We start from the raw sequence: 16,412 nt of genomic DNA, 5'->3' as shown, positions 1-16,412 counted from the left end.
CTCTACCATTTGGAAGCTGAGGGTTTCAGTTGGCTTAATAAAAATAATAGCCGAGTTAAAACTTTAACCTTTCACATATTGCGATGAACATTATTGTCTCTTTTACAAATTTTTATGGTTTTATTGTTGAAGCATAGATTCTTTTTAAGGATACCTCTTTAACAGCTTTAATTCACAAGAACGGAATATTGAGTATATCAAATATATCAAGTATCCATTGGATATTTATTCCATATATACGTAACATTATTGTTTTCTCTTCTTTATAACACCATAAATAAATTTAAGTATATATACGATAAACTCATTAAGCTTTTGCAACAAGAAACATTATCCTTTTTTTAATTTATTTAATTAAAACGCTATAACATCCTTTATATTAACTTCCATATCATTTAATGTGGTTAGCCATGTAATAAGCGTTTTAAAAAAAACATTATTAAAAGATTCTCTTACTTGACGTAAACGTCAGTTCGTTTAACACATTTATTGTAATATTTACTTATAGCTAATAATAAAACTGACACGAACATGAAGAAAGAACTTGTAAATATTTTAAAATGCAAATATCTTCAAATTTATTTATCTCATCAAGAATGTCCTGTCGACCTTTATTATTTTATATTACAGAATAAGTCAAATCCGAAGATATCAGATGCATCGGACATCTACGTAGAAGAAACACAAGAAAGACGTCCCCTCGATATGTTAATAGCAGAAGTGTTAAGTCTTCAAGTCCCGGAAGAACAATCGATACCTTTGACTATTAAAATCACATTTTTTGATGAGGAAATACTGAATACAATAATTAAAACATCATGGACAAGGGATGCTGTTGAGGATACGGTTATAGCAAAGGGTACGATGCACTATGACCCCTCTGATTACGAAAGAATGTCGCAGTTTGCAGATGTACCAATGATAGGTAATTTTTCTCATAATTGAAATAATGTAAAATATTACATTTACAGTACCTACCTAATACGCAAGAGTAAATATGATCATTATGGTTTATTATTGCATTGACTGCCCCGACACAGTTTGAACAGTCAATAGTTGAAGAGTATAAGTAAATAAATAATATTTATTTCTGATTGATCAGCTAAATTATTTATACTCTTAATAATAACTTACAAAAAAATAAAGTTGTTTGTGAAAAAAATAATGTAATGGCCCATCTAAGCGCTCCTAAAAGATTACAAACCTAAAAAATTATGTTTTCTTGACATCTTATTCACAATAACGAAAAATATATTGTGTCATAAATATAATCTTCCGCCATATTAAGCATAATATTTGAATTAAAGCTAAATGTTTTTTTTATATTTTTTAGTCACTATCAAACCCGCAGCTATTACGACCATTAGTACATCGATTATTGACAATTCCTATACAAGTCAAGAAAGTTCGCTGACAGATGAATCTCATATGTCAACGAGTAACAATGTTTTCAGCTGCAATGTTGATATTTTGCCGTTGTTTATAGGTATGTACTTCATAATTACAGTATTTAAAATCATTTTTTTTTAAATAGATCACTTATACCACGGTTTCCCAATAATTTTGGTCGGTAAAAAAAATTATCTATTAATAAACACAAATTTATAACTAATAATTTTGGTCTCTCTTTCTAATCGTGTGTCCCCTGATAGTATTATTCATAAATACAAACCACTTTATGACGTTTGCGGTGCTACAATTAGATCTGCAAGCCGATTGTTGACCCTGTATTTTTATCGCAACATGCCTAATTGCGTAAATTATGATTTTACTTATCAATTTGCAAAGACTTGTTGACCGTAGAGCATTCACTACTGTACATATATTAACTCTCATAACTCTCCTATATTTTTTAAATAAGACTTGTAGGAAGCCGTCAGCATACGTCTTTCAACGGCCTTTAACAAGTCTTTCGCTATGGGTGGACTTTGTACGCTGCCCTTGCCGACCCGTGGTTTCCACTCCAGTGTCTTGAGTCTGCTGGGCCATTGTGCACTATATGGACTGCCCACAGCCCCTTAAACAAGGACAAAGTCGATTACTCTCCTTCGTCTACAAATGTTCTTATTTCTAATAATCTAATAGAGCTAACATCTTTTATATTCATTTACACTATAAATACATGTTAACGTATTAATATAAATATATATTTAGATAGAACACGTTATATAACCATTGTTTTGTAACACTCAAATTAGTTTTAATATTTTAGAAAGTGATGACTTGTTTGTTAAAATACGAATGCAGCCTGTGGTTACTCCGTCAATTTTGAACGCAATTAGTTGGGACAATCTTCCACTGCTAACGATGAAACTGTCAGTTGACAAAGATCCCATGAACGAAGATCATCATGACTTGTTAGCCAAGGCAAACTTTTTTAAATTAACACTCGTAGGATGCTTTAATTTAGCAATGGCAATTAGTGACTTTGGTGTGTTTACAGCAGCGTCTTTGACACCTATGTATAACGAAGCGGTAAGAAAAGAATTCCATTATTGATTAAATTATATTTAACTTTCAAACAAAGAAACTTTTTCATTCAGAATTCAGCTACGATCGAATTTGAAGAAGGCTTTAAAACCACGAAACGATTCTCGCCCATCAACTTTTTTCCAAAATGGGAAAAGATTCGATTTCAACAAAATGCAAATGCACAATACACTGGGAAATTCCAATGTGATATTGATAGCATTCGTAACGACGAAAACATAGATTTGAAAAAATGGTTTAATTTATCATCTACTTGTGAGTTTTCAGCGCAAAATTTAATAATTTTTATATAAAAAGGCCTATATATTAAATATTAGGAGCTTGTAAATTGTTGACAGGCGGTACCGTATGGACATCGTTCCACCGTACTCTTATATTCAAAGAAACCGAACTTTGGTTGTATGAATTTCTTCGTGAATTCAACTGGCCATTTCAACTTCGTATCTCTGCCGAAATCGATCTATCCCTCATGGCTTTTCTGGATTTATTTCGACTTCTCTACCCTGGAGGTAATTGCTAGAATTAGATTTACCTTTATTTCACTTCTCACATATTTTCCTTTATATTTCAATCATATTAATTTTCAGATTATTGTATTAATATTATATAGCAATTTGAATATTAATATTTTCTTTATGCATGCTGGATAAAGGAAAAAATTCTTTCGAGGTTTTTATAAACTAGTATTTCAAACAGTTTTACTTAAAAAATTAAAAAAAAAGACAACAACCGCAAGATAACTCGTCGTTTACATCGTTGTTCGTTAAATTTCGTAACTGTCATTTATTATGTTTAAATAAGCAAGAGTTACAGATAAATAACTTCAGCTATGAAGTCGGGAACAATTGAGCTGAAGTGATTGCGAAAACTTCATTGGGTATTGTCATTGTCCAGACATTAAAATCTTGAAAACCAAAATTTTCGACCAATTCAACTGACACTATCAGACTTCCAGATCCTGAATTGCTTGCGATGAAGATATGAGCATCATAACATTAATTTATATCTCATAAACATCAGTTCAACTGAACGATGATTTCATTCATTTGGTGTGTTTAAAATTGTGCTGGTAGCCGATTAAGGCTTTGTGCAGCTTCATCAAAATTGAGTCCGCGAGCATGCAACGCGGAATAGGCGGGCGCTGCCGCCGAGTCATGAATATAAGTATGATGAATATTCGGTGCATCGTGACCGACGGGGACAGAATGCTTTAATTAATGACTTATGTTTAGAGTCACCTGTTGTCATCACTGATATCCAACTTAGATCAGCTTGGCTGGAATGACTCACGTCGAGACATTCAGATACCTGTTATCGCTACTTATATGTTGCTATATAGGTGCTAAATAATTGACATCGACAATGTGACTAATTGTATCTAAACCAAAGAAACATCCAGTTAGTGAGTGGTCTATAGAAGTAAAATTGTCGATATAGCTTTCTGCAAATTGTGGCAATGGGCAATGCAGTTGACGTAGTTCGTGACGTAATAGACACACCTTACTGCACAGGCACCATTAAGTATAGCACTGTACAAAACAGGAAAGCTAAAAGTCCATAAGTGGATTGCCACAGATACATGATAGACTTAGTTAAATGGTTGTATAATAATAATAATGAACATTTATCAATTTACAGAGGACACAGTCCGACTCGCGGCTCCCCTGCAGTGGTTCAATGAAGCGACTATGAAGGAAAAATGTAACTGTAACAGATTACTCGACTTTAACGAATTTGAACCTTCTGTGTCCAGTAATAACCGAAGATTGAGCAAGTAAGTGTAGTCTTACATGTCCTTTTAAAGCCGAAATTGGCAAACCTTTTAAATTTCATCGGTTTGATCTGTGTTATTCAGACTCTTTTTATAATTATAATATATCCTGTTCATTGCTTCCGCATGTCCATTTAACTAAAAAGTTAATGAAACGCCAAATGTTTAGCTATGTTTGAAACTCTTTGACGGCTCTGTCGATTCGGCAATTTGTTTTTTAAAATTTTCGCTAAAGCATGGCAAAAGGTTCTTATTAGGAGGAAAAAATAATAAATTGCAAAGAGAATAATGAAAACAGTAATTTTTAAGGAAATATTATTATCAATAAGATATACTATTTGACTGTAATAAGCGTAACTCTCAGACGAAGTCTGTCAGTGGGGCTTCTAGTAGTATATGACGTTTATAAATATATTGTAACGTAGAATTTCCGAAGCTGTCAGCAAAAGCACAACGATATATCAGAGGACGACAGGCAACGACGATACCGCTGCGTTTGTTTTGATAGAAGTTGTTTTACGACACCCCATGAAAAAAATAATAATACCCCTTCACATATCTACGTAAGTGTTGTCCTGCCAATAAAAATCATACATAACTAATGCATGTTTAATAAGAACACATAACCAACTAATGAACGATAGTTAAACATTTAACCCCATTGTTAATCCTTAGCTATTCATGAAAATCATTTCAGTTACATTTAAAGGATCTGGTTTAACCACGAAAAGTGCAAAGGCTATCGAGAATATTTAAATATAGCTTCCACCTATAATATTTCCTAGCCATTACTTTGAATATTATAAAAAAAATATTGATCTTCGTTTTACATAATCTTTTACGAGAATTTTTCTTTAAGTAAAATATTCTGTCTGATTATAAATGGTACATCCCTCTCAAAAAAATCGAATAAGACAAATTTGGTAAAATTTGTTGAAACAGAAGACTTTATTAATAATTACACAATAATCATTTTTTTATACGTGTATCTTAATCACTTGTTATTATAGAAATACTTGTTGTTTAAGTTTTATTTTTTTTGCACACAGTAAGGAAATTAACAAAATGCTAGAAGAAACAGAGGCGCAACCAAGTCAGCGGGAGTGTACAGCTCGCGGACAACTTGCAAAGGACTGGACTGATACAGTTAAAATGGCCGCAAACTCTCTACGCAGAATTTCATACTACGGTTAACATTATTAACTATAACCTTAATGTATGCTTTAAATTTAATAGCTATAATAAACTTAAGACTGGAAAAAATATTTATCAATGTTGACCTCTTTCTGTTACCGTAAAAATGAAATCAACACTACTATATGAAAACTGTTGGCCTATATTTGTTCGGTAAAATAGATTATATTCTATTACCTAACCGTCTACCATGTCGAGAACCCTCTAATTCGAGAGGGAGTTCGGGAAAATTCAATCGACCATGAAACACTAAACAGGTACATTATATCGCATGCACTACGGTGCATATATAAACATACTCGCTGTCCTCCGCCCGCTTCGCGTAGCGTTAAATATGAAATTTTGTTGTATGACTGCCTCTTCAACTTCTTTGCAAATGAAATTTCTCAGTTGTCTTTACACGTCGAAAGAAATATTCCCACAAAAAAATGCTGCAGGTATAATAGATGTATATTAAAGTAGTATGGAATAGGTCAAGATTTAGTTATAAGAATCAACACATAATTTTCAATTCATGGCATCTAATACATTTTTAACTGCAATTGTATACAATTTTTAAATGTTTCTAGCAATAATACATTGTCGTTTCAGCCCATAGAGAAGAGAGTAGCCCTTTTTTTTAATTTGGCGACAAACTGGTGGAAAAGGTAGCTCTTAACCTTTTATAAGATTGTCCGAAGCGTGGCAGAAAGGAAAGCCGTCATCGTTTCAGTCCATAGACGTCCACTGCAAGGCTTACGTCTTCCCCCAAAGATATCTATGGAAGGATATACCATAATCGCCACGCTTAGCAGGCAGGTTGGGTCGCAATGTGGTATTATGGTAGGTAGAGAACGCTGCTACCCCTTCTCTGGAAACTCGTTTGTGAGCAGTGACAATCCTAAACAATTAATGCACAAAGTATGAATTATAAAAGAATGTATCACGGGAATTGAACCCACGGTCTATGATTGTAAAACCCAGTCAGTCTTCTATCGCTAGGCAACCACAAGCGTACTAATAATAAGCATAATCAATTCTAATTCTTTCTTATTTAACTTCTCAATCTAACGAATAAATTATTTTGTCATAGTAAATTCACAATAGTTATAATTTATTTTCAATTAAGGATCAGCCGACTTTTGCACCTTCGACCGTCAATTCAGTTCGACTCGTACACGTGTTGAAATGGTGACGTCGTTTTGCGATGAGGCCGCCATCTATGTAAACAATAATTTTGTTACAAGAGACTTTATACAATCGGATAATACTTTTAAGGTTTGTCCTTATTTTAAATAGTTTCACATCACCAACAGCCTTAATGATGATCAAGTCAAATCAAAGACCAAGTTTTTCAAAAGACTTGGTGAGCAGACATAGAAATGATATTTGACGACAGATATCAGTTAGGAAAGCTTTTTTGTAAAAAAAATATATAAAGATATAAGGTTTTTTTAAATAGGTCCCGTTTTTGGAAACCTCTTTTTCACTCCTACCTGTGGAATAGGGACGTGGTTTACAGAGGTTTAATCATTTTCCCGGTTAAAATTTTTATTTTATCTTCTCCTTTCATTCGTGCAATTTTTACTTATATTCTTCATCTTCCTTGCTTCGAAAACTTGAATACTCTTCACATTTTGTACATATCTTTCAGATTTCTCCATTCATCCCTTACCATCTTTTCTAAAGTATTGTCATACAGCTTTATGTTTTTGAAAATTACAAAACATTATATCACAGCCTTAATTACTATATACTAGTGTTTTTCTTTTACTTGTGGTTTGTAAACACCTTATCTATTTATTATAACTTTTAATTTTATACAATATTATCACAGTTAGTTTTCCTACTTGATTATGGACCCTGCTTAAGTAAATATTTCTATGTATTGCACATTGAAAAATTGCCTTGCATATAAAAGGTTTGTATTGCTGTAAGAATTTTCTAATATTTAATCCGATATTGAATCATGATCAGATTCTTCGATTACACAATTTTAAGTAACCTAAACTATTTTGTAATAATGTCACCTTGATCATAACTGCGTTCGTCGTCTTCTTTCCGCAGGGTAGTATCAAGACACAGGAAGACGAGTTATTGCATCTTGACGTAATAAGTAGTGGTATTATTGAAAAATTAAAATTGACGTAATAAGTAGTGGTAGTATTGAAAATCTTTAGAGGAGATCTATAATTATATTTTTTTAAATTGTAATACGACAGGTCAGAAATAGCTTCTTACTATATTATTAATACGCTATTTATTATTTATGAAACAATTGATTTTTCTATAAGGTCATTTATCATCATCGCAATATCAGCCCATAGACGTTCACTGCAAGGCCTCCCACAAAAATCCCCCGCATCCATCGACATCTCGTGACCTTGATTATGCCGCTCGAGCACCCGTCGGCCATCGCACATACATTAACCAGGAACAAACGAGCTATAGATTTACCTATTTAAAACTTTCACACCTATATCCAATCCGTTATGTGCATAATTAAGTAAAATATTTTTACACTAGGAATTAATCTTAATGTCTCACGCTTGTCTTGTGCGCGAGGCCTCTGAGGACCTTCTTCCCATTGAGAACTCGAACAAACTGGACCCACTCATCAGGGCTGCGAGGCACGCGCGTCATTTTCAAGATACTTACCATGCCGCTGAACTCTATTTTCAGGTAAATTCTTTGATAAATCGTATTTATTTATCATATTACATATATAAATAGACAAAAGATAGAACAAAATGCACCTGATTTACTACATTTTTTTTTAGTTAACTATCAAATTATCGTAATTTAAATGCACCTTGTCGCCTTTCGCGGACTTATCTCTTAACATGTAACCCTCAGGCGCTAAATAGAAAACAAAGAAGCGTAGAATAAAATAAAATCTGGTTACAAAAATCTTTCAGTTCGCTACCCAAAATCCTCGAGACGCGAATTATTGGCGCGAGTTAGCAACCTGTCTTCAAGATCTTGACCAAGAGTGGGCTGATGTATGTCTGGACAAGTCTCTTTTCCTGAATCCACGACATCCTCTTACGTAAGTATATATACTAATTAACTAGTTTTGATTTGTATTATAGAAATACTGTATAAGTTATGGATTATCAAGGCTATTCGTATATAACATGGATGCACAGACCGCGGCCCGCCGAATCGGTCGAATACTGGTGGCCCGCCGATAGCAAAAATAATACTCTCGTACATTCGAAAAATATTGAATTCAAAACGACCAAGTTATTATCAATTCTTTATCGCCTTTGATTACCTATACTTCTGGCGTCCGGCCCGCCATCAGTTCATGATTTGCCCGAGTGGCCCCTTGTCTTAATAAGTCTGTGCAACCATGGTATATATGTATGCGTATTCCACAGATTCTTTCAAAAAAACATAATGTGTGTATTCCCTTTTCTGTTGTTCTCTTCGTAGGTACACGTTCGCTTACTCAGTCCAGTTATTTAATGCCATTAATTTTCAATATCACTTCTAGGCAAGTAGTAACAACGTGATGTTAATTATGTTTCCAGACTTCTATCTAAAGCTTGCGTGATATTCAAGAAAAACCCAGACGATGCCGAGCCCTTCTTCATAGCGCTCTTATATTTCCAACCGTTTTGGCTAAATGGGATGGTGGCAGCCAACGCTTACTTTATAGAACGAGAAAATTTTAAAATGGCTGATGCTATTGTCGAATGTATTAAAAAGTGAGTTGCAATTAGAAGTGAATTCAAAAAAAAAACTACAAAACCTGCTAAAGGTTTAAATCATGTCACAGAAATATAATGTAAAAGTTCTTATGGACCTAAAAACTTGAATGATAACTTTTAAACTATGTAGTTAAATTATGTTAAAATATAAAATTTAATGTTAAACGTGTAAAAAAACGCCACATAACATTTACACAGACCACATTAAGTTATGACAACCATAAAGATCACTGATTTAAAATAAAATATATATAATAAGCTAAAAAAATTCAAACTTTTTTCTGGGTCCTTGTTAGGCTTTCGTAGAATAATTAATTATATTGTGATTAGATTCAAAGCTTTTTTAATAGTTATATCACTTCATGTGAATTTCTTGGCAATAACGTTAGTTTTAGGTAAACATAAATCAATTATTGGACTATATTTACATAATTCTTTGAAACTATTTTTTATTTAATACATATGGAAACGTTTAATTCCTACAACAATATTTAAGTGACCAAGCGATGTGGTAGAAAAGAGTTTGAAGTAATTTATTGCGTCGGCAATATTTCGTTTTTATTTATTCATGGAAGTAAAATTTTCAATGTTTTTTTCGTTACTAAACTAAAACGAGATATAGATACTGTTGATTTCCTTTACAGATATCAATCTCGCTTGATAATCATGTCATCATAATTATCTACGTATACATGTGAGAAACCGCAGATACGGAGGAAATAATCCGAGTTATTCATACTTTTTAATATTAGATTTGATAAATGACTTTCGTTTGTTGATTAATTTATGTTTTTAAAAACCCCCAGTGTTCAAGCACAAGGTCTAGCAGAGCAATTAAAAATTGCCCGCGCTTGGGAGCACGAGCTGGGCGATTGGTGGGATCCCACGCCGTTGCTCCCTGGCATGAGCTTGTACTACGACACCGCTGATCTCCTGTTAAGGATACGAGGGATTAAAGTAAAACTCCTTTTCAAAACTATCATTGTTAATAGTATTTGGTACTAAACTATGCTCCGATTTCGTAAGTTTATTTTTAGATATTTTAATTCCTACCGATTCCTACCGGTAAAATTATTTATAACCCATAAATGTTATACTTATGATATTTACATTTATTATTTTATCTGTTTTTTTATTCAAGTAGGGATGTACGCGTACTTTTAAATCGTTATTTTTTTTAAATATGCGTAAAAACCAGCCAGAAACTCGATAATTACTCTTTTTTATGTATACCTCTTTTATATGTATATATGTTACAAAATCAACCACGTGAAAGAGTCAACAAACCAAGTACCTCAGATTTTTTTAATAATATGCTTTCAATTTAAGATTAAAACCAAAGCAGAATGACAGAGCGGTCTAAGATATCTTTTGGAATTACACGTTAAATAATTTAATAGACTATATTTTTAAAGTTGTTCATGAATACATGCACCCTGCAAGGCTATGGATTGCACTTTGTATTGGAGCGCAAGTGAACATGCGTGTGCGTGGATAATTGTTTACTTCCCCGTGTATGTCGTAGCAAGGGCACTAATAACCGCCCACAATTACGCCGTGACCTGTTTCACCCTACTTCTACGCTTTGCTTAATAAATTACACACTCAATTACATCATGAAATGTGGAGTACGTGGACGATCAGACCCTACCCTCGGACTGTGCCATATTTTATAAATACATACAACGGATACTGAAAATACCTATGTATAGCCTTGATGAACCTATGTATTGCTTGATACAAAAATAATCGTCATTCTGCATTAATATTTTCTTCTTTCTCGCTCGTAAAATATGACAAATAAAAAAAAAACTCAATAAAAAGTTTCAAATTACAATTGAACGAATGTTTAATAAATTTTATGTGATACACATACAGTATGATCGGAAAAAAGTGATGCTCGTTTCCTGCCAATTAATGTGTGGTACACCCTATCCAAAGATCAATAGTTTTGAATTTAAATGTAAAAAAGATATCAAAAATCTTTTTCAAAAACTATATCTCTAGTCGTTTTTACGAAAAACTCATAAATGATGATGAAAATAACTTACTAAATAAAACAATGTTTGCTTGTTCAGGAAAGATTAATAAACTTATATTATGTTATAATTATCAAATCCTAATAAATTGTATAAAATCACAAAAAAACAAACTGTCATTACGTGGTTAAAAAGGCATTCTTAGAAAAAAAGTTTTATTTAAGTGTCCACATGATTAGAAAAAAAATATATGGTAACAAATTGTCCAAATCACATGAAAACGCTTTTTCTTACTTATTTTGCATATTAATTTGAATACCATTGATTTTTTCAAGTGCTTCTTGTTAAATCGCATATTTGTTAAATTGTAATTTTAACCAGTTTTTCAAATTTATGAGTTCTTTACAGTTAGCAGAGGTCTGTCTTGCCCAAGCAGTTCACAAGTACGGCGAATGTTCTGCGTATTTTCATCTATTGGCCCTTTGCTGCCGCTTGGACGGAGACTCTGAAAATGCCCTGTGCTATATTAACGAGGGAATAAAAAAATATGGAGAGGTACACAGACAGACATAATAAAATTGGATGTAATGGTCTATTCCGAATTATGGAAGGAGTTTTAGGCGTTCCTTTAAAAAAAATACAATATAAAATACTATTTTTATTGCATTATTTAATATTTAACTATTTTACTTGACTTTGGTTTCATTCATTATGTTATTAATGGTATTATCCACGTACAAACATTTATGAAATGAATGTATACAATAAGTGAACGCTAGGAGAGTCCAATTTGATATAAAAACTAGAATCAATTTGAGCTTGTTAACAATATCCTTCAACTTAAAAGTTATAAAAAATTCAAAGAGGCCAGATCTCAGAGGCACCTACATACAACAATATAAAATAATTCAGAGCTAAGAGCAATTTATTTACAAAGGTTTATTATCACCGTCATTAATAAATATTTATAAAATAAATATATAATAAATCGCCTACTTTAATATCGTGTTCACGAATATTTTTTTCGCAATACAGATCGCCTATCTGAGGACGTTACAGGCGGAATGCCATAACATTCAGAGAAATCGCTCTGCATCGATCGTGTCTTTAGAAAAAACTGACACGAGTGTCTGCGGTTCCTACAGGTTTGATAGAAAAATAAAACTAATTTTTTATCAGAGAAAAAATAGTATTTCACACACGGCTAACATTAATAACATTTAATATTTAATGAAAAGCTTGTATAGTGCCGGGCATTAAATTTGGCATGGCCAGACAATATTTTGTTGAAAATATTAATCTTTTACAAAGAAATAGGATTGACTATGTAAATGCATGTAGGAGATTGCGCAAAAACACTATGTAACAGATTCTCATACTCTTAACTATGTATAATAATGTACAATAATAAGTTAAGATTCTCGTTTTGTATCCTATTCATTTCAGTAATAAGATAATACATTTAATTAAGTCAATTTTTTTCTTTCTATAATTTTCTATTTTATCTAATCCAATAACAGGACCCCAATGGCTGGCTTCCAAAATTTGCTATTTGCGATTAGATCGCCCATTTTACTTAATGTGATGCCTCCTTTATCTGTTTTCTTTTTATATCCTGATGATGCTTTATATCATGTTGATGTACAATAAAGAGTTAATAAATATTTTTTTCCTAAATGCAAAGTGCTCTCATGACGATATTAAGCATCAGCTCGGAGCGCTCCCGTACTCTGCTGGCCGACTTGCTTCGTCGACAGCCAAGCGCTTACGCGTGGATGGCGTTCGCCGAAGAATGGATTATGGTAATAAAAACTGGTATTAAAAATAAATAATTCATCATAATCATGTCAGTCGTACGATATTAACTCCTGAACATAGACCTCTATAGATTTCGTTGTCTTTTAGAGAAAAATGAGCCAGTAACTACTTAGATTTATTAGAATGTTATTAAAGAAACAAAAATATTTTTTGCAGCCGTCGTTTCGAGTGATTGTCAGTACTCAAGGTGATGGTACTGATGTTAGACATTCATATGTTATTGTTATTACAACCCTAATAATTAACAAGTTTTAAGATGTATCGGAAATTGTTAGTAAATAAGTTTATTTCAAAATAACTTTAAAACGTCCGTACTATTTTGTTTGAATAAGGTAAAAAAAAGACAAATTAAAATTTGTATTAACCTATTTATGTAGCCTACAGCAATCAACATCAGTATTATCACCATTTCAGCCGTAAGACGTTCACTCGTGAACATACGCCAACTCCAAAGTTTTCTAATAAGACCGGTAGGAAGCGGCCTGCATCCAGCGCCTTCCGTCAACCTTATCGTTTACCTAGCGTAAGCCAACCTCCATCTCAACTTTATTTGTTTTCAAAACATGTCTTTATATTTCAAAACACGGAGTCGTCTCTTTTAGAACTAAATAAATTTGTTTATTTGAAATAGAAATATCGAAAACACTTATTTTTGTACGTTTCTGGTTATAAATATTTACCACTTACTGTATTATTCCAGGCTTCGAAGGAAGAAGCGAAAGAATTATCTCCGTCGAAATCACGTGATTCAATAGCGACTATATACGCAATAGCGTGTACTACCGAAGCATTGAAAATAGATAAACAATCGGGGCGGGCGTGGGCCCTGCTCGCTAGACTCGTAAAGTCGAAAGCAAGAAAACATTACTGTTTGAAGATGGCCGCCGCTGTAATATTTTTTAACTTTGTTTTAAAACTCCATAACATTAAAATATGTCACATTCCCAATCCGGTAAAATTATTTTATGTAGCGGCCCTAGAGGAGGCTCCCAAGGAAACCCTCGAGCTTCGCTACCTTAAAAGAAATCTTAGGCTAAACACACAGCACACTACCTTCTTCCATTCGTGGAAACAAATGCCAATAGGGCAGCAGAGTAAGTCTAGTTAAAAAAATGTGTCGCATGTCAAGTTGTATTTTTAGGTCATATATAATATTTCGACATAATTTTTTCGTTGTGCATATTGATAAGACTGCTAAAATACTTAAATAAATATCAAAGGGCATTTTGATATTTTTCAAGAGTTATGGTATAAAAACTTTAAAGGCTCCCCTTTAAAGCTTTTGCAATGTATGTATGTAGCTGATTTGTCCGCAAAAATCTTTAAATCTTTTATACCAATCTCCAATCACCTATATAAAGTGATCACTTTGAAATGTATTACATTTTTTCATTCGATTGCGATAGGCCATTAAATTTTGGCAGTACGAAGTCTCGAGAGACGCAGTAAACATTAACTAATTTTAATATACTACATATTAATCTGAATTGAAAATGCTTCTTCTTACTGTTATATATTATCATATTACGTTATCTGTTATTTCTGTGTATTTCTCTCTAACATTATTAGTAAGGTGTTCCATACATTTTACACCTAGAACCAAACACCCTGTATAGAAAACAAGACGAATGTACTGATCCCTGAAGTTTTTCTAATATACGTTTTTAGTACGGATACAACTGGCTACATGAGCGTGTTGGCTCCCCGTCTTCGCCGCGACAAAGTCAATGCCAACGACTGGGCCAAGCTTTGCGGGAGTGTCAATGTAAAATGTGCAGTCATTTTATACTTTAATTTTTATTGTTGTTTCGAATGTTACGTATCATTGAAATTATAGAAAATAATTAAATAAATTACATTTCCTTTTCGAAACCATTTATTGTATTATACATAATGCTTTTTGCTTGATAGCTGAAATTTTTATGCAATTATTTCTATTTAAATATAACAAAGTATAAAGTACTCGTATAAATCATTCTTTAACAAAATTTAAAAAATAATACATTTTAACGGAGTTTTTCAATACAGGTTAGAAAAAATATGAAACTTAAAAAGAAAGAACATTGTTTCATAGTGCAAAATAATTTTAAATGGTGAACTTTATAAATACTTTGGACTTCTACTCTGCACTTTCGCCTTGAGAGTGCAAGTTGTCAAAAATAAATGAGAATGTTTAAGGGTGCACAAATTAATTGATTTACGGTGCCGCCACCTAAAATACAATCAAACCTTCAAACGCAGAATCATCCTAAGACCGAGACTTACTCGAATTTCTGAACGACGCGACGATAATAAGGCAAGCCACGTACACTGCACACCGTCGTCGTCGCCATTCCCTAACTTACAAGACTCGTCCGAAAAAGAGGCCGGATCATATATAACAAGGGACACCGACCGTCGATTATACGAGATAGAAGCATTGCTGAAGTTCCTTCCGCTACTTCTCCCAGCTTTCCAAAGTCATAGCAGTAATATTAGGCAGCCAACAACAAACGACGATGCCTGTTCGGCTCTCTCCAGCACCGTTGTGTCGGAATGGTAAGCGGGTATTATCAACGAGTGACTTCAGAATGACCTCTCGTAGGTGCCCTTGAGCCTAGTCACACCACTGATCGTCCATCGAAGCGATCTAAGACCACAGCTGCCTTGCAGTCCTATAAAATAGTAGTATGTTGCCGTGAGCTTTGAAGCATCCTCGGGAGGTTTCCAGCTTCGCTACCGTAATATAAGTCTTAGACTAGTAGACTTAGCAGTAGAATCTGCAAATGCCATTTAGACAGCAGTGACAGTTCTGTCCAAAAATGAGGGTTTCACATTCGCCTTCATTCAGGTATATTGTGTTGTGTTCTTTTTATTTTATGCGATAGTGTCTTTCTGTAAAAATAAAACCAATAATAACAAATTTGCTAATAGGTTTGAATAAACAAGCAAACCATTTAAATAGATACCAACCTGAATTAAACATGCATATAGTCTTCGTTGTTCTTTTTAAATAGTAATATCTGCTGAGTATGAATTCAAATAACTTAAATCCTATATTAGTGAATTCGAGTGAGTTAATAATGTGTTATAAGACTATTATAAAATTTGGAAAAATTTCGAACTAAAATAATTAATAGTCTAAGGTTACAGAAAACTTTATTTTTCTTTTTGTTTAAAACTTTGTTGGCCCCACAAATACTTCAACTTCATAAAGACAGTGATTTAATTGTTAACAACATTTCTATATTTAAAAATGTGAAACCTTATTGCAATGGTTTAACATTACTAATGGGACCTGACTAGAAAAACAATAGAGTTAATAATACTTAAAATTTTGAAGATAGTATCTTAATCTTTTCCTAATTTAAATTTCTTAACCACAAAGTATTGTTATCTCTTTTTTGCATTTGATTTTATCTGTACAAAAGTACTATAATAAATATATGTATAATAAAAGTAATGTACATGAGATTATTCCTTAAA

The 16,412-nt window shown here is 32.9% G+C and overlaps 1 protein-coding gene across 1 annotated transcript; it reads left to right on the top strand.

The window, feature by feature from the left end:
• The first annotated feature begins 531 nt into the window (after positions 1-531).
• Positions 532-15,489, top strand: LOC137932849 (uncharacterized). The gene is made up of 18 exons (XM_068776526.1): positions 532-546; positions 631-925; positions 2,213-2,431; positions 2,829-2,999; positions 4,129-4,264; positions 4,687-4,824; positions 5,311-5,450; positions 6,564-6,712; positions 7,961-8,116; positions 8,353-8,483; positions 8,971-9,147; positions 9,957-10,107; positions 11,538-11,684; positions 12,165-12,274; positions 12,814-12,931; positions 13,648-13,836; positions 14,616-14,719; positions 15,189-15,489. The coding sequence occupies exons 1-18, from the start codon at positions 532-534 to the stop codon at positions 15,487-15,489; spliced, it is 2,847 nt and encodes a 948-aa protein (XP_068632627.1).
• Positions 15,490-16,412: the final 923 nt, after the last annotated feature.

This window comes from Battus philenor, unplaced genomic scaffold (assembly GCF_028537555.1).
Source record: "Battus philenor isolate CCGP_79_NKW_IND1 unplaced genomic scaffold, ilBatPhil1.0.hap1 SCAF_12, whole genome shotgun sequence".
Classification (NCBI taxonomy): Eukaryota; Metazoa; Arthropoda; class Insecta; order Lepidoptera; family Papilionidae; genus Battus; species Battus philenor.
The sequence above is the reverse complement of the archived record's forward strand: the minus strand, read 5'-3'. Positions and strand labels throughout refer to the sequence as shown.

Excerpts from the sequence above, each read along its gene's own strand:
- LOC137932849 (XM_068776526.1), top strand. Across the intron at positions 926-2,212 it reads TGCAGATGTACCAATGATAG|AAAGTGATGACTTGTTTGTT; the intron begins GTAATTTTTCTC and ends TTAATATTTTAG. Across the intron at positions 9,148-9,956 it reads ATTGTCGAATGTATTAAAAA|TGTTCAAGCACAAGGTCTAG; the intron begins GTGAGTTGCAAT and ends AAAAACCCCCAG.